The sequence below is a fragment of the Trachemys scripta genome, chromosome 14 (genome assembly GCF_013100865.1).
Source record: "Trachemys scripta elegans isolate TJP31775 chromosome 14, CAS_Tse_1.0, whole genome shotgun sequence".
Taxonomy (NCBI): domain Eukaryota; kingdom Metazoa; phylum Chordata; order Testudines; family Emydidae; genus Trachemys; species Trachemys scripta.
Window position 1 is genome coordinate 24,972,998 of NC_048311.1, and position 19,641 is coordinate 24,992,638.

At 38.5% G+C, this 19,641-nt stretch overlaps 1 protein-coding gene across 5 annotated transcripts in view; it reads right to left on the reverse strand.

Moving 5' to 3' along the window:
- Window positions 1-2,849: 2,849 nt before the first annotated feature.
- Window positions 2,850-19,641, reverse strand: part of MMD (monocyte to macrophage differentiation associated) — a 68,817-nt gene continuing 52,025 nt past the window's right edge. For 4 of the 5 annotated variants that reach the window (XM_034789653.1, XM_034789651.1, XM_034789652.1 and 1 more), the window contains exons 2-7: window positions 16,817-16,898; window positions 9,982-10,142; window positions 8,611-8,685; window positions 7,608-7,709; window positions 6,529-6,598; window positions 2,850-4,995 (exon numbers count right to left, since the gene is read on the reverse strand). In XM_034789653.1, the coding sequence (XP_034645544.1) occupies window positions 4,795-4,995; window positions 6,529-6,598; window positions 7,608-7,709; window positions 8,611-8,685; window positions 9,982-10,142; window positions 16,817-16,894 (687 nt within the window). In that variant the 5' untranslated portion in view covers window positions 16,895-16,898 and the 3' untranslated portion in view covers window positions 2,850-4,794. Of the gene's footprint in view, window positions 4,996-6,528; window positions 6,599-7,607; window positions 7,710-8,610; window positions 8,686-9,981; window positions 10,143-16,816; window positions 16,899-19,125; window positions 19,242-19,641 lie in introns of all 5 variants that reach the window. The other variant, XM_034789650.1, reaches the window with a different exon arrangement.

The window sequence follows — 19,641 nt, forward strand, 5'->3', positions numbered from 1 at the left end:
CTGACCCAATTAATGTTGACTAGGTTATTTTCATTTCTCAAGCTGAGTGAAATGCCAAAAAAAAAAAAAAAAAAAAAAAGAAAAGAAAGGATCGTGAAAAAGGTTATCTAATTTTAAAATTTCTTTGTTTTAATACATATATGTTCTAGTAACATGTAAAAAATTTAGGTTTTGTAAGTTTGTGATTTTTAGCAAAATGATCTTTTAAACTCCCAGAGCAAGAAATTTCAGTGATTTAAGCTTGCACTGTATTACTCACTGTGCCCGTGTATTATATGGTACGTTCTAAGATCATCACACTATTTAAAAGCAAGAAGCAGCGCATGATTGTTGGAATAAGTTCCATACTAAATTTTCTTGCTTTTGTGGGTTTGAGTCTAGTGTTATTTTAACAGCGTGATGAATAAGCACAAACCTTTCTCCAGCCAAGCTTCCTGTGATCGGGTTTGAACTTCCCGTCTGATATGAGGCTGGGCTGTCAGTTGACATTGGTAACACCGCTCACGTCAGGGAAGCTGCAAGAAGGTCAGCGTCTGTTATAACATTCTGGCAGATCAAGAGCTTTATACCCTGCTACCCAAACCTGTGCGTCATTGTTCTTAAAATTGAACAGGATGCATAAGAAAGCAAGAACACTTTTTCCAGAACTAAAGCCTTGGTAATTTAGTGGGGAAGAGAGAGAGAGAGAGAGAGAGAGGGGGGGGGGGGGGTGTAAATAAATAAATAAATAAATAAATAAAGAAAACCTAAGGGGGAGATTTGCAAATCTCTCCCACGCGATTTAAGAGCACAAATCCTATTAACCTGTGCTCCTAATTCATTGAGGCACATGTGAAAATATTCCCGTAAGTGCATACAGCTCTAGGGTAAAGGCAATGGCAAATCTTCCACGGCTTCACTGGAGCCAGGATTTTACCCCTAAACTTTTGTAAGAGGACTTTGGTTTCCTCTGGTTTATCCTTAGTCATAGTAATAAGCGTCCTTATTTCACAAAAGAAATATGCAATACTCTCTTGTATTCAATATAAGCTGATGACAGAGATACATCGCTCAGAGAGAAAGCTAGTTCTATGCCAATTATCTTAGCAAATAGCATTCAGGTCACTAACAGGAATATGAACTTTGTGCCTGCCTACTAGAGAATAGTATCTCAATAGAAACCACTACTTTCCAGTTGGAGACCCTCCCCTGAGGGTAGGCCCACAAGACCTAATGTTTGGATTAGCTGACTAAGGTTGCAATCTTCTGAGGAGATGTGTCCTAAACCGCAATGGTGCACGCTCAGCACCTTGCAGCTCTGGGGCCTATATGACCACTTAACTTCCCTCCTAACCAAAAGGAGTGGTTGATTCCAGACGTGGGAAAGAGAAATACATTGTGGAGTGGTTTGGGGGGGAGTGGGGGGGAAAGAGAATGAGGGTGGTACCATAGGCCTGAATGTATTTCAAGTAATTGTATAGCATGGGTTACAAGTGATTTGTATTTATGCAGCGTATAAAGTTCATTTACTAGCACATTAAACAAAATATAAATGAGTTACAAACTCTTAAGATTTTACTTCACGAGGACAGAGGCTCTTAATAGATCCAGAGCTGGAACAGCTGCAGGTTAAGTGACCTGCTCAACCCTAAATGAGAGGCTGAAATAGGGATTTAATAAAAAGGCTCCTATACCAGTAGGAAGGTGTTCATCCTGGGCATTCTTCTGGGAACAGGAAATTCTAACTGTTCTTAGCTTTAATCTTACTACACCTCTCACTACTAAAAGCAATTATCTAGCATAAACTAGCATCCTGTATTCTTCTAAAAGTAGCAAAGCCATGAGAAAAGACGTAGTCAAGCACATGACGTCAACATGACGGCCACAGTCACTGGATTCCTCTGGAGGCTAAAATAACCTAGACCTAAATAAAGAATCCTGGAGGCGACTCAGAAAAATGTTCCCTACAGAGGTAAAATACCACTCCTGTATGCTACAGTGCATGAAAGAACATTCATTTTAAACCAAAATTATGCGAATATCCCCAGCAATTTCACTTAATTCAGTCACTGAATTAAGTTCTAAAACAAATGTGTGTTATAATTCAAGTACCTGCTTTCAGCATTCAAATTAGTGGCTAAAAAAAGCAATTTGGTTAATGAATCAAAATTCTGAATGAAGAGGACAGTCCAAAGTGGATCCATGTGGCAGGATTATCCATCTGTTGTGTCTTGTCTTACATTGTAAGCTCCTTGGGGCAGGGACTATCTTGGTCTGTACATTTTGGACTAACATTTTAGGGTATGTTTACACAGCAACCAGAGGTATGATTGCAGCACAAGCTGGCATATCTGCAGTGGCTTTGGCCCTCCATTTGGGTACCAAAAAACAAAAAACTAACCACCATGAAGTTTCCAAATTCACAAAATATTTATTTTTTTAATAGTCTAGTACATTCAAATTCATTTAGACTAGAATACAGTAATTCAAAATATTTTTGGCGAGTTCAAATTTTTAAAAAACCATTTTCACCATTAAACACTCCAAACAACTGGCCGGGAAAATTAACTTAAAAGATAATGGAACAAATCCAAGCGAAAATTTCATTTTTGTCAAAAAGCAAACGTTTATACAGATTTTAGTGGTTTTAACAGTGCTGCATTTGAACAGAATAGATGAACCCACAGAAGTATTAAAAACAGACATGTTAAAAAAAAGAAGAACAAAAACCCACAGGCATCCATATGTTTAAGACTGTCATACAAGGGATTGTCTGCCCAGATGTTCCATTTTTATGCTTTTTAGAGATTTAACTAGTGGTACACTACGAGTGTAGTGGTGCCGTTTTCCAGTCACCAGCTAACACTGTATGGCAACTCATTTCCATGCCTTGATTTTTTTTTTTTTTTTTTTTAAAAAGTGTCCCTTCCTGGAAATTTTATAGACATGTACAGATTCTATAATATGCAAACAACCCACTGGCAAGTTCAGATGAAATATTAAATAGTACCTCAAAAAACATCTCTATTATACTAGTCTATTGTTTGAAGACAGGCAATACCCAGAACAAAATCTGAAAAAGGCAACATGTTGTTTGTTTTGTTTTTAGTTTTTAAAACACTGACATGAAAAACTGAGTAAATTAGAAAAAAAGGATCAAGTCAATCTTAATATAAGACATTGATAATGTAGTGGGACAGATACAATAACTGGACGAACAGCATTACAGTGAGGCGTCTACATCTAGATATTTAATGCACGTGTTCTACAATCATGCCTTGCTACATTTTGTTTTCCCATACAGAAAATAGCAATATGCTAAGCCCAGTTTTGCTCTTCTTAAGGTCCCAAATTGATGAGAGATATTGTATCAAGTTCTTCAGGCTTTCTTCACTAGAAGGCCATGTGTGTGAGGAACCAGTAACCATAAAATACTCTAATATACCAGTTTTGGCTGGGATTCTGAAGGAGCCTAAGGGAGTTAGACATACAATGCCCACTCAAAGCCCAGGGTCGCTGGTACCCAACTCCACTGAGATCCTTTGGATATCCCAGCCTTAATGTTTCAGCACCAATATATATTAACTCTTCTAGACAATTACTGATGCTTCCTCATTGTAATTTGGATACTGGAATATTTAATAGCTGGCCACCTGCATTGATACTGCCAAGTTTTGAAAAGTCTGCTCTCATCAATTCAACTGTCTCTATAGATGGCATGTGGGGAGGGGCTTTAAAATGTTTGACTGGTATTAACTACTTGTCTGAAACACTGTTTCTTTCACTGATAAGCCATACTAAGGGCTTGTCTACATGGTGTGGTAATGTGGACTACGGGGGTATGCTGCACATTAGTTGATACAGACCCTGCTGGTGTGCACTAAAGGCTCTCTAGTACACTTTAACTTAATACTGTTTCAAATAGCACTACATTAAATTGCATTAGGGAGCCTTTCATGTGCAGCATCTGGGTCCATATGGACTAATTAACATGTAGCATGTTAGTGCACTTTACGAATCACACCCTGTAATCTGCATTATTCCACCATGTAGACAAGCCCTGAGTAACTAAATGTACTATAGTGAGCAGCATGTTTTCACGTTCAAGCTTGGCAGAACCACGTTTTGAAATTACAAGTTTTTAAAAATTATGAGTTACAACCACACTTGTAATAAAACTTTTGGAAGAGGTATAATGTTCGCTTGTCAGTACAGTATGTGGAATGTAAGTTTCTTGCAAGAGTTTGCAATATGAATAACTGCATAGATGACAGCTCTGTTTTCATTTCAATAAATGTACTTTTAAAATTTACAAAAAAACAATTTAAAATTTCTATAAAAGTCATTATGCCAAGATGACATGTGGTAAAACTAGATCTGTCCCTCCATGATTTATGTTTATTAAATGGCTAGTGAAAAAACAGTAGAAACCAATTTTAAAACAAAAAGACGTTACATCTTTGCTATTGCACTGACTTTCACAATTTGAATCACTAATTTAGAAAAATTCATATAGTAAAAACTGTAAAATTAATCTAGAATACAAAAATTCTGGTTAGTAAACATCAGGAACCCAGTTCTACTAGTGTGGAATGGACTATCCGTACTGTACTTTAGTGCCTTGATTATTTACAGTACTTGCTGTATGAAGGGCAATTCCAGGACACATTATTTAACATCTGTTCACAGTAAATGTATTCAGAGAACTATCTAGGTCAGTGCAGTTTTTCCTGTGCAATTTTTCAATTCCCCAGAATTCCTTACATCAAATAATACTGTTATGGAGGCCTAGTGCAGATTTTTTTTTTTTTTAAATCATAAGTGACGGATAATGTCTGCAGGGCTTCTGTAAAGGTACTTCCAAATGGCATAGTAATGAACTGCAGCTGCAATAGCTACAAACATGTGCCAGATGGCATGGGCAAATGGAATGATTCCATCACTCTTGAAGAACACCACTCCCATGCAATAAATTAAGCCTCCCCAGGCAACTTCTTGAAGTCCATCGGTGTTGTTCTGTTAATTAACAAGGAGAGACAAAAAAAAGTTAAGTCTTCAAAAATGAAAACTGGAACAGAGTTAGTAAGGCTTGGCCTACACTAACCCCCCAAATCGAACTAAGGTACGCAACTTCGGCTACGTGAATAACGTAGCTGAAGTTCGAAGTACCTTAGTTCGATCTTACCTCGGTCCACACGCGGCAGGCAGGCTCCCCCGTCGACTCCTCGGTACTCCTCTCGTCTAGCTGGAGTACCGCAGTCGACGGCGAGCACTTCCGGGTTCGACTTATCGCGTCCAGACAAGACGCGATAAGTCGAACCCAGAAGTTCGATTGCCAGCCGCCGAACTAGCGGCTGGGTATAGACGTACCCTAAGTCTCCAGGCCTCGTTATTGGGGCGGGGATAGGGGATGGGACGGATGACTTATTTAATGACATTTAAAAGGCCAAACAATATTATTCTGAGACATCACTTTGGAGTACATAGTATATGGCTCCTAATTGTGGGTGAGTTTCTAAACCTTTTCATGTGACAGCTAATATGAACAGAACAAACAGGACAGCCAATCCTAAAATGCTTACAGTTCAGGTTGGAGTTTCAGACTCAGCTTGTTTGAGCACTGGCCTGGTGTTGTGATCATTATAAGATGTTGCGCCACATGTGTAAAGTTAGAATGTCACGGTTTCTGCTGTTATAATTCTGTCATCACTTCACCGTTCTAGCAGTTTGAGCAACACGCTGTAATGTACTTAAATATTTACCATATAATGGCTATTCTTGATTTTGTGTATGGTGACGTGTTTCACAGGTTACTATTATCAAAGCAATATCAGGTGACATGATCAGAGTTGAGCAGGTCTGACATTCTACCCAGCTGAGAGTGGAGTACACACATGGGAGACCACAAACACATAAGAATGGATGTAAAAGGGCAAAAAAAGAGGGAAGGAGTAACTTATTTCTAGATTTTGGGCCAGAATGGGACGGGGAGGGGGGAGAGAGAAACCACCCCAAAACTTACAAGACAGCTAGTGAATAAGCCAAATAGGACTACAGGGAATCTTATGCCACACTTCTAAATTAAAAGCTTCCTTCTGAATTTCCAAGGGACAAGGAAGCAATCATTAAATGGAGTCATAAATATTACAATTCAAACACATTGCTTTGAAATACATGATGTTTGGATGTATGGAACTGAAATGCACTACTTGATTCTTTCTGGCTCTAGTGAAATAGAAGTACTATCCCTACATGATTCTTTTAAGCTTTTTTATTAATTATTATTATTATTATTAAAGAAACTGAATCTACATAATGGATGGAATTTCATTGGCTTATAGCTTAAGAACCAATCAACCCAAACAGATGGCTAAATACTTTCAGTGCTTCTACAACTAGCATTTATAACAGTGTGTTGAACTGAAATTAACAGCTATACAGACAAAAATGGAACTTCACTGGAGCTCCCTTTTAAACTACTTTTAAAAGGAAAGGTATTTATTACATTAACAGCATATTCATTTATTACATTAAGAGCATATTCCTTACCATGGATATCACTACCAGAGCAGGAGAAAATCCCATTGCTAAATAGAAAAGGAGTTCGACAATCTTATACCTAAAGGAATAATTTAAGGAAAGGTACAAGATGAATTTTTAATGCACATTTAATATTTCCTTAAAAGACAAAAACAGCTAATGTATGACTTTTTAAACTAACAGATGCCCATCAGCCACCTAAATTCTTTGTATACAGACAGATCTACAGATATTGAGGTTTTATTTACATAACAGAGGGCTGATATTTCTCTAATTAAGGGAAAGAGGATGACAGTATGCTATAAACATTGCCTACACACTTTCGATATATAGCTAAATTTATCAATTTTTCTCCATACTTTTGAGATGTATCTGTAACTACCACTTTGAGTCTCCCACCAAGTGGGTCAATGCATATGGTTTCAACCCTTCTTTTTAACTAGGTGGGGAAAGACTTATGAAGATTAGTCGCTTGCTCCTCGGGAATGGGGTATGCGATGAGAAGCAGTCACACAGGCTCAAGGAAACAGTGTAAACTAAACAGACTCAGCTCTCCAAATAGCTCAACAGGGGCATTGTAGACATTTCCTGGGTTAGTAACTTCTCCATGTGCAACTTAAATTATATTGCACTGTAATCCTATAAGGGATGTTGTATCAATTAACTAGCATAGTAGAATATGGAAGCAATGAAGACATCTTGATTGTCTAGACATTTCCCTCAACTCCCGTCAACAGATTTAATAGGACAGTAAAGATCAACTACTGAATGAAGTCAATAAAGATACTCCTCCTCTCCTTGCCTACTTTCCACCAGCTGTGTCTTAGTTTTCCACAGAAGACATAGAAGAGCATTTATAAATTTGTTCTAAATGCGAGATATACAAGTTACTGTAAATTTGTATGTGATAAAGTGGGTGCAAATATCTGTTCACAAGATATAAGCTTGCATCCTTCTATTTATGTATTTCTGCTATTTTGAAGTTCTTAAGTCAATATGCAAGACAAGCTGACATTTTATTATAGGAGTATTTATAAAGCAGCAAGTTCAAATGCAGTTTACAGTTTAATGCAAATTAGAATTCTTACTTTTCATGGTAGAGAAATACATAAATGGTTCCTCCAGCTGCCATTAGCCAGATAAACCAACGCATATGAGATGCCAGAGGTCCAAGCTCACGAAGATTTAACCTGAAAACGTGAAGATTACAATAGACAACAGAAGTGATGACTGAATGGAACTTATTGACATACAAAGATTTTTATTCTTTTAAAACAATATGGGCTACACTTTGTTTAGAAAACAGGAAGAGGAAATAATCTTGCGACTTCTTGGAGAGGTAAGAAAATTTATTTGAGAACCTAAACTAAGTAGTGTTTAGGTGTGCTGGGACAGATGTGAGGAAGAGAGCGTTTTTTTCTATTTCCAAATCCCTTTCTACCATCCCTTCTTAGGGATAATGTTCAGAGTATTTTCAATAACAAGTTGTAGTATTTTGCTTATGACAGACTAGAGAAAAAGACAACTGCAGTACTTGGATAATTTAGCAATTGCTCATTCGAAAGGAGTATCACTGTTAGCTACCTCCCTTTCTTCTTCAGTCCAAATTTTAAAACTCAAGGTAAAAATGAGGGGCCCGGTTACATTCCTTCCATAACCTGATGTCCCACTGAAGTCAGTTTGAACTTTGGATAAGCAGGAATGCAGGTTAAAGCCCATAATTTCTAGTCATGTAGCTCGGAATTCATTCAACAATACAAAGAAAGTAACATTTGATGAAGTGGGCTGTAGCCCACGAAAGCTTATGCTCAAATAAATGTGTTAGTCTCTAAGGTGCCACAAGTACTCCTGTTCTTTTTGCAGATACAGACTAACACGGCTGCTACTCTAAAAACAGTTTGTTCTTCTTGTCATACAAAAGAAGGAGGAGGCAGCAGTGTTAAATCCCAAGGGATTAGGCCATATTCCATTTCCCAGTTCAATAATGTTGTTAATCAACTACTTCAACACCTTTACAAAAGTTATTTGGAAATCATATTAATACAGCGTAGGACGTTTTAATCCCTTGAAAATATACATTTGATTTCTTACCATGGTGCATATGATGCTGCAATAAAGACATAGATCACCATTCTGTCACACATGTGAAAACAATGCTCCATTGTCCTAACAAAGAAAAAACAAGCTGCTAAAATACAAGTTTTGGAAAAACGTCAATTCCTCTCTGTCAAGAAAAAGCATTAGATCTTTTTGTGTTCAACGTGAAAGTGTCTCACTTTTAAATGCTTTCATGTACAATAGTAAAGCTTCTTGGTCTTTGAGACACTAGAGTAGGGACCAAGTGCTCAGGTCTGGCTCTGTGCTCCCTCATTTCAGGGCTGGCTATGCCTTCAGCCTGCAGCAGCCTCCAGGATGATCTACGTTGGGCCAGTTGACTCAGGCAACCCAGAGCACAGCAGTGCTCCTGTCATGTCTTTTCCCCAGCCATGACCCCATGCTAGGGCAAGGTAGCATGGAGCTGCTACACAAGCTCTACACTACCCAATGACAGGCACTATGCAGGGGGAATCCTTAAAGAGGCTGTTTAAGACAGCTTTGTGACTCCAGAGGAAGAATCTAGCCAGAGTTCTGCTATTAGAGACTAACTTTGAAACAGAACCTTCGTCTGGTCAACTGTGTATTAGATTGTGAGACCCTTCGGTTCTGTGTCTAGCTCAATGCATGGTAGAATGCAAAACATCCAGCCAGCAATCACATTTCTATATTGAGATCAAACCCACCTCACTTTTAATCTAGCAATTTTCTTCTACAGAATAATGTTGAGTTGCTCGTGACATCCATTAACTGCAACAGTTAATGCCAGCATAAATTGTGTGGTTTTGTTGTGTTGCTCTGTCCTGTACACATACAGTGAAAGTGATTCAGAGCCTCGTGATGGAAGGAAGTATATGCTATTATTTTAATAAAGAAGTAATCAGGAACATGATAGTGATTCATTACGTTCTGCCTATAGAAAGTGATCAGAAATAATGGTAGGTGTAGGATTAGCAGAAGACCAATGTATTTTTGGTTCAGTGTCCTATTGAGTTTTGTCTTCCTAGAAGTCAACTCATATTTGAATATGCCATGCAGGCACATAGAAATGTGACACACAGCTACACTTTGTGCAGTATTGTATGTTCTTTAAATAATGTATCTAGTTTTCTCTGGAGTAATTCTTCCAGACAAACAGAGTATAGTGTTACTTTAGTGACCCAACCTTGCAAGCCAAAGGTCTGCAGTGACAGAATGAAGGTTTCCTGGAGAATCTATCACACAGCACACAAGATACTCCTCACAATGCTCTGCAAAAGCAGGGGGAAAAAAAACGTGTTCCTTGATCTGCTTACTCAGGGTAATTGAATCTGACCACTTCAGAAGCAGCATGAAAAACATTACAAATGGTGAGTTCTCTGTGGATACCTTAAGTGACTCTTTTTCCAGGAAACAATGTGAAACACCGTTGAAACAATGAAGAGTGCACAGAGGCCCATGCCATACATCCATGCGGTTATCTTTTCCCATCGATCATCAGAGAGCCGGTGGAGGAGGGCACTACCCACAATGGCTGGAAAAATGAGGAACTAAGGAAACAATAAGAACACGGATGTTATTCTCCATCCCCAGCCACTGTGTAGAATCATCCACCCATTCCTGAACTACGGATTTCACTGGTCACAATACACAAGCAGCAGCAACAGACAATATGCTAAGTGTGTGCCTGTCTGTCTTCCCACAACCTCTTTTCACTGAGTAAAATAAGACCTGATTAGCTGTTTTTGTTGCACAGACTGATGGCAGCTCCCTAAAAAGGGCACAAAACCTAATATCACTGATGTCTAAATATTTCACGGGTTACTATGAGTAGGTTTATATATCAATTCTACCTCTTCCTCACATTAGTGTTTGGGATTAATCATTAGCCTCTTCAGTCACAAAGCACCAGGGAAACAGACACTCAGCACAGCTCTTCACTTAGTAAGCTACTTAAAATACAAAAGATTTTGAAGGAGATCTTCGGTCTTCACAACTGCTTTGCCAAACTAATTTCAGGTTAAAACCTGATATGGTATTTTTACCTAGCTGGAAGTAATGCAAACTGAAGGCCAACTTCTTCCTTCACAGTGCCCACCGGAGGCTAAGAGAGTCCCCACCCTATGCATGCATCCATGAGCAAAAGTTCTCTTTTTAGTATATCAACTGAGCAAGAGAAATCTTTAAAGAAAACTAAAGCCTCAATTCAGAAAAGCACTAAAGCAAGTGTTTTAGCCTCACTGAACTCAACAGAATTTAGACCAGTGCTTTGCTGAACAGAGGATTCAAGTACTGACTGTATTGGCATAGTTAAAGTAGTACAACACCCCCCTCGTGTGATGAAGATTTATACGGGTATAAATGCCTTTATACCTGTATAAATTATTCCTGAAGGAAAAATGGGAATAATCTATACCAGTATAAGGCACCTTTATTTTGGTATAATTGGGTCCACATTGGAGATTGTACCCAGCATAACTATTTCACTAAAATCCCACTCCCCAAAGCAAAATGGTTATAGTGATACAAAAATCTGTGTGTAGAGAGGCCTAAATAAGAGCAGGAGGAAATTCTCATGTACGTACTGAGCATTTAAAAGGCGTTTTTCTGTACTCTTGATAAACAGAACAAGGATCGGTTAAGGCCACTGCAGAGTAACATTTAGAAAAATAATCCTCAATTCACAACACAAAATATAACCTATATCACTTTTAGGCTTGAAAGAGCATTCTGCATACCCGAGTTATCTTTAAGTCTTAGTGGTAAAAATATGCTACATGAAATCCTAAAAAAAGTGGTTGTGTGTATTTTATATAATTATAGTGAAGAAAATTTAAAATGTGCTACTTCGGTTTAGATTTTAATATGTGGCAGTTCAAAGATCTTTATCACCTTCTATTTTTTGTATGCATGTCTGGCAAATCAGTAACAGTGATAAAAAGGTGCTCAGATGAGGTCTGTTTAGGTCAAGGGGTAGGCAACCTATGGCACGTGTGCCAAAGGCGGCACGCGAGCGGATTTTCAGTGGCACTCACAGTGCCCGGGTCCTGGCCACCAATCTGGGGGGCTCCACATTTTAATTTAATTTAATTTTAAATGAAGCTTCTTAAACATTTTAAAAAGCTTATTTACTTTACATACAACAATAGTTTAGTTATAGATTATAGACTTATAGAAAGAGACCTTCTATAAACGTTAAAGTGTATTACTGGCACGTGAAACCTTAAATTAGAGCGAATAAATGAAGACTAGGCACACCACTTCTGAAAGGTTGCCGACCCCTGGTTTAGGTCATAAGAAACATTTCAAGCTGCCCCCTTCAAACTACAGAAAATACACATCTGTAAATATTTTGAGCATAGTATTCTACTGGTCCTGACTATAGATTTTTCAGGCTTTATTGAAAAAATGAAATATTAATTTAACCAATGAAATTATTGGTACAGCCCAAAGTGGGAAAACACAGGTCTTTTATGATAAACACTGCAGCCTGGAATTTGACAATGATTCACCTTTTTAAAAGTCTGTAATGCAAGACAGAATTACAGGATGCAAAGTTCTTCCTTGATTATAGATATACAGTAGATATACTGTACTTTATCCACATGCAAAACTCCCTGTAGCATAAATGGAAATCCCGAGCCTGGCTACAATAGAGATCATTCAAGAAAAGTCTGCACTGTGGATTGAAAAACAAACAAACAGTCTGTAACTTGAAGACCAGAGTTCATAAACCAATGTAAAAAGCACAGAACCGGTGCCTGTTTTTTGTTTGTTTGTTTAAAAAATAAAATAAAATAAATAAAAAGAGATAAATGCATGTACTGATCCTTAAACACACACAGAGAATGCAACAATTGCATTTCTATGATGCCTTTGCCTTCCATTCACAGACCTCAAGGCCCTTTTACAAAGATTAGAATATATAAACTAACTGCATAACTGTAAAAATATGTTGAGTACTACACTGTTAGTACCACAGCAAATGAACCAATGTACAAGACATGTTTACCTTTTAATTTGAAGTTCACACTGAATACAATTTAGTCTTCTCCATCCTCAGATTTAATGGAATACACATAAACCCAAAGAATACTTGAGCCTAGAGGTATATTACTCATAAGACACCTTAAGCACTGGTGGTCACCATTAAAAAGTAAACTTTTATACAATTAAGAAACAGTGCATTTAAAATATCAGATATTTTTGACAAGGTGGGGTCTAACTTTTATAAAGACCACTGTAGTTCAAGTTATAGCAGGGTGAAGCAAATCTCTTCCTTCATGCCTTTAAAGGATGAATACAGATACAAATCAATACAGAGCTGCAAGCTATCAAATGTAATTTTATTTCTGCCATTTTCCTGGCTTTTATTCTGAGCTCCAAATAAAAAAATTCCATTCCTGCTATGGAAGAATTACACACTCTACATTTCTCTTTTCTTCTAAGTGGTCCATTTGGGGAAAATAGCATGCCTTGCCTATATCCCATCAAGTACATCATGAGAACAGTTAACTAAACAAAAGGTGTTTTATTACTTCCAGGGTGTTTGCTTTCAATCTAGCCATTTTATGTCAGACAAGAAGTGAAATTCTGGTGTCTGCTTACCTACTGGCAAACAGAATTCTCTACTACACTAATTACACTGGACATAATATAGGTTCTAATAAAAATAAGATGTATATAAAAATGGATTTCTCATCCACCTTTTAAAAAGCAAGATATAGCTTTAGTCTTAGAGCAGTGATAAGCAATACAAGTTTTCCACTCAAACTTTTCATAGATACAAAGATTTCCAGGTCAGAAGGGACCATCTAGAATACAGGCTATACAACTTCCCCAAAATAATTCCTGGAGCAGATCTTTTAGAAATTTAAAACTTCAAAAATTATACAACAAATACAGTATCAGTTCTCAAAAGGGGAAAGTCCTGACAGTACCTTTAGGATTGATATTTGCTAACCAACCGGGGGAATGGATCTATTTTGACAGAATCATAAAAATGCCGAGTCATCACAATATAATGTAACAGTGCTAAACTGCCAGACAATGTCCTGTTCTTGGTATTCAAATTTGCTGAAATTTACACTTTGTTCATTGTGTAAGCAAAGCTGTATTAACAGGAGAGACTGTACCAGGGTGCTAATACTGTGTGCCAAATCCACTACTTTATAAATAGCCCAACTGAAACAAAAGCCAGCATTAAAATAAAGTAAATCAATTTAGAAAGTATTCCGTTTCATAGTTCAAGGTTAGCAATTACTTTGAGCACCTTCGCCAAAGCGTACTTGCTAAATTAGAGGAAGTGAGCAGTGAGCTTTGGAGAGGCAAGTGGGATGGAGTGGGGGGTCAGGGAAGTGACAGTATTTTAGAGGAGATGTAGCAGAATTGCTGCCTAGTTCTTTCAATTTTACTAAGATATTTTAGAATAAATTGGAGAACCTCGTCTGATAGAGTCATTTGCTTTACTTTCTATTAAGGAAAGGACAGGAAGGAGTTAAGATGCATTAACAGCTTATTTTTATGGGCTGGGATCATCAAATGAGCCTGTTGAATGAGGAGCTGAATGTCCATTGAAACTGGCTGGGATTTAAGCACCTAACTCTGCTAGACCCTTGGAAAAATCCTAATCATTCAATTATGAGAAAGTCGCAGTCGCTGCTGGTAGGAATATCTGCTGAAGGAACTGAAAGGTGGCAAATACACTGGGGAAAGTCAATAGCCCTTCCCTATTGCTACACATAACAGCAACTTTAATTAGGGCCCACAGCAGAATGAATGATGCAGAAACTATAAGCCCTAAAGCTGGTTGGAGAAGTTTTGATGGAATCATATGCCATTGGAACATGCAGAGCTGTTGAAATCTTGGCACTCTGCGAAATCCTGTCATGTCCCTGGAATTTCCTTTTGGAAGAAAACCAGAAGAAAATGTTTAACAGTGTCAGAACATTCTGTCTGGACATTTTCAAAATAAAACATTTTGATTTTTTGTTTTGAAACCAACTTTCCATTTGGAAGTTTTAAAAATTTGTACCATCTCTCATAAGAATGCAAAATAAGACGGTCACAATCAAAATGAAATGTTTCAATTTTGTTGAAACAAAATGACGTTTCAACTGACCTGAAACAATTTTTGTAGAAGTTTCTGTCTTACAGCTTCAAAATTTTTCAGTTTTTGTTTAAATTTGGAATGAAGCCAAATTAAAAAAAACAAGAACAAAAAAACCACCACTAGAAATCCTTCGTGAAACATAATTGCATCCTCCACACAATTCTAATAAGCTTCTTGCAGCACAAAATGAAACCCACAGAACTTATATGTAACGCAACCACTGAACACTCATATATTGCAACACCAACGTGCTTTTTGCTGTCACACAATAGCAGACCAGTATAAACTTCCCATCAATTTTCTCAGTTTACTAGGGTGGTATAGACACGACTTTGCCTCAACTTGTTCCACATTTCACACTGTTTACGTAGCACCATTTTGGTCTTTGAATAGTAGCTACACCAGTTAGATCGCTTTGGCTTATGCACAAAGTTAAGGCAAGTTGTGCGTTACGTTACTACTCTTTTTGTTGCACAGGCCACTGCAACACAATGTAAAGTTATTCTCTTGCATAAGTTTTCCACAGGAAAGGCAAAAGTGTGCAAAACCCCAATTCTTGCTCTGTGTATGGAGACAAGTGGAAAGACTATGTAAAGCAGGTAGCACCATGTGGAACCCGAGTATTCACAGGGAGGCATGCAGCAGTCCCAGACTCAACACTGAAGATCTTGAGGCATTCAGTTCGATTGCCTGTCCCGGTACATGGCTTTCAGAGAGGACTTCTCCACTGGCAGTATAGGATGATCATTGGCCATGCCACATGGTTTCCCTCTGTACTCTCTAACATTGGCTGGAGAGAAACAGGGCCCTCTCTCCATCAGCTCTTTCACAATCTGTACCTTTGAGGAGCCTCCTCCAAGGAGCTGACAAGCTCTCCACTGCTCCCTTCTGGGAATACTTGCAGTCCTTTGCTCCCTGCTGCATGATGCAGCATTGGGGCATATAGACCATGACTCATATTTTGAAATACAGAAAGAAGAGCAAGTGGGAAGGGACTTTTAAAATTGTTGCAAAGACAAGTTGTTTACATTTTGCTAGTTTTAGTTTACTATATGTATTTTGGATAATTTCGGATTGACCCCTCCACTCCCATATCAAATGGAGTTTACAGCAACTTAACTGTAAACGTCTCCCAACTTCACTCATACGCACGGTTTCTTTCCTGTTCCTGCAGCTACAAAAAGAACAGTCTTGAGTGTCGCTACATTCATCCGCTAGCTGCCCTTCCTGCATCTCACAGTTAGTGCACTCAACTGTAGGAGTGGCAGATCCAAATTCAAATCCCTGCTCCAAATCAAAGAGTGAATGGATTTGAACCTGGGCCTCCCACATCCCAGATGAGTGTGCTAACCACTGGGCTAGAGGATCAAAAGGCATTCCACCACCAGGCTGAACAGCAATCAAGTTCCCTGCTAAATCTAGCCTGAACATTTATTTTATTTTTTGCCAAAACTATTTGCCAAATCAGGGTCAAATTCACAAATAGTTTTAGTTGACCTGAGACTGCATTTTTGGGCAAATAAACTAGTCACTCAAAAATGTTTTGTCCAGGGGAACATGTGGATATTTATATTTAGATACTTAGAGTTTACACTCACCTTAATTGTTAGTGTCTTTAAAAAATGTCTAGACTTCTCTCTAAGCAATTTAGAAAGAGAAGATTTATCATAGCAAAACTGTTCAGTTCTATTTTTATCCGCAGCCTTGTATTTAAAGGCTCAAAAGTTTTTAAACTGTTAAATCTTCCTTGTTCTTCCTGTACTGAAAAATAATCCGTCTAAAAGGATTATAGTAATCGTTAGCTATAGAGATCCATTTTCATGATGCTTTAGTCACCCTTTGATTGGGCAGAATGAAAATAGATGGGTCAAAACCTTTAACCTGCAGGATTTTTCCAAAATATGACTCCTTGGATCCTTCTGCGCTCCCGGAACATGTGCTTATGATCACTGCTTGTATTTACTGCTACTTTCTAGTAATAGTATGCCATCAGATTGATTTTTAGAAGTTGCAAACAAATATATTTAAGAATTCAAAGTTGAAAGAAATTTAGGATTCCAATACCATAAAGGGTTTCACTGAAAGAACTGGTAAAATAATGAATTTACTTACTGCGTGTGTATAACAGTTAGCAGCATGTTCATAGCAAGTGGGTTTGTAGCGGCTGTTTGCTGGAGCTGGGTGGTTCATGAACCTGTTCAGATAATCACGGAATACTTTTAGAAAAGTTAACACACCACCACACACAGTAGCATCTAACTTAAATCTGTTAACATGTTAAAAATATAAGCAAAGCGATGTTTTTCTTACAGATATTTTAAACAATCTCGAAGGTATAATATACAATTGAAAGCTGACCTAATGAAGAAATTCATTAAATATTTTTTTCTGTGTCCCAGTGTATAGAAGACCAATCCCCTAGACATGGAAGACACTTAGTTTTTTCCATGGCTTGTTCTGTTTTCTTTAAACATACACGAGGTGGCAGCTCTGAGGAATGGCCAGGACTCAAGGGAATACATGTTAAAATAGGAGTAATCCTAGGACCAAGATTTCTTTTATCTAAAGTTGTAACAGTTTTCTCTAGTTCTATGTAGATACAGGAGACTAATCCTTTGGATCATGACAGCTGAGATACTGGTGTTTCTGTTCCTCTAAGGGGCCTCAACAATTGCCTCTTGAGTGTGCCTAGTCTTTTAACCTAGTGTTTTTAGCTAAGGTCAAGACTTTGGGTCTGTCATCCAAGTCTAAGACATGTTTTTCTTTTTTGAATGACTGTTTCACTACAGTCTCTTCCCCAGGCCATATGGACCCATAGTATTCAGAAGATCCTGGAGGAAAATGGGGTTTATTCCAAATTAAGATTAGATTCAGAGGAGAGGGAGCATGGCTGAACTCTCCCAACCTTTCCCATAGACAGGGCCGGCTCCAGGCACCAGCTTACCAAGCAGGTGCTTGGGGCGGCCACTCCGGAGAGGGGTGGCACATCCAGCTGTTCGGCGGCAATTCGGCAGACGGTCCCTCACTCCTGCTCGGAGTGAAGGACCTCCCGCCGACTTGCTGCTGCAGATTGCGATCGCGGTTTTTTGTTTGTTTGTTTGGCTGCTTGGGGCGGCCAAAACCCTGGAGCCGGTCTTGCTCATAGAGCATGTTACTTCAGTAGTAGCTTCAGAAAAGTGAAAGCCAAAGGGGATATCAAAGTTCTCGCTGATCATGAACTACTGTTCATCTGGTTCTGATGAAAAAGGTTTCCCCATATTTTTTCCAGTTTAACTTCTAAGCAAAATGTAGCATCAGGACACTAAAATAAATCATTCCCAGCAGCTGTTTAATAAATGGTATAAATTGCCATATTTTTAGACAGTCCAGATAACTGAAATGTTCAACTTGCCCTTCCATGCTGCATTACATGTTTCAGTACCAAGCAAGTAATATTTTGCTAGATCTAGAATGAAATGCATTATTTTAAAAGTAAAAAAAAATTATATTATAAATGTACACATAGTTTTGAATACCAAAAGTGAGTAGTATTTTTATAGAGCTAGAGCTCTATATAGGTATCCTAATAAGACCAATGAACCAATTTCTAAAGACTTTTCCTTTAAGACTATACTCCATCTTCTGCCTGCTTAGGACTGCATTCAGATCACAATGGTTTCAAAGTCAAACATACATCTAGATCACATTTCAGCAAGTTATGGCAAATATCCTATTGTTTATTTAGAAATTGAAGGATTGCATAGAGCAAGAATAGGTGGTCCTTTTGAAGTGGATGTGAGTATACATCTAAAATAAATAATGCATTTTAATTCTTCTTGAACCAAGAGTCAGTCACAAGAGGCTTGTGAATAGAATCAATTGAGGAAACGTAAGAGAATGTTAGAAAAAACTTGCCAGCATAAGCTATACCAGGGGGTTGGCAATGTTTGGCTCGTGGCTTGCCAGGGTAAGCACACTGGCGGGCCGGGCCAGTTTATTTATCTGCTGACGCGGCAGGTTCGGCCGATCACGGCCCCCATTGGCCCCGGTTCGCCGTCCTGAGCCAATGGGGGCGGCGAGAAGTGGCGCGGGAGAGGGATGTGCTGGCTGCGGCTTGCCGCCGCCCCCATTGGCCCGGGATGGTGAACCGCGGGCAGTGGGGGGCCGTGATCGGCCGAACCTGCCACTTCAGCAGGTAAATAAACTGGCCCGGCCTGCCACAGTGCTTACCCTGGCAAGCCGTGTGCCAAATGTTGCCGATCCCTGAGCTATACTCTTCTGAGAGCAGCTGGAAAAACCCTGTGTCACATAAAACTGCAGACACAGGCAACAAGACCAGAACCAATATGCAAATATTCCCTGTATCATTTTAAAACCTTTTTTTAAAGCTATACACAAATAGGGAAATTTAATGTTCAAGAAGAAATGTCCTACTAACTTACTCTCCCGTCGGTCTATATCCATCTCGTCTTAAACTTATACTAAGTCCCTTGGGACGGGGATCCTCTTTTTGTTCAGTGCCTAGCACAGTGGGGTTCTGGTATGGGGCCCCTAGGCACTACAGTAATACAAAACAATAGTTAGTAATAATTATTCCAAGTAGATCATTTTGTACCAATAACCAGTAACACCCAAATGGGTTTCTCAGGCTTTCACTGGTACCCAGCAGGGAACAGAATCATGAATGCACAGGCCCCTGACTTCCCAATGGGTACTTATATGTTCAGAGCTCAAAACTGCTTCATAATGCAAGTCCTGTTTATAATGCAAGCACTTTGTTTTTCTTAAGTCAAGAGTCCTATTTTAATACCATCCATTTACTGTGCTGTGACGTCAGACCAGGCCAACCTTAGCAGCTGAAGTTGTGGCATTTGGAAGCTAGTTCTTTTGACCAAATATAGAGTCCTATTTGTGAAATAGAAAATAGTGACAAATATTTTGATCTATTCATAATGACA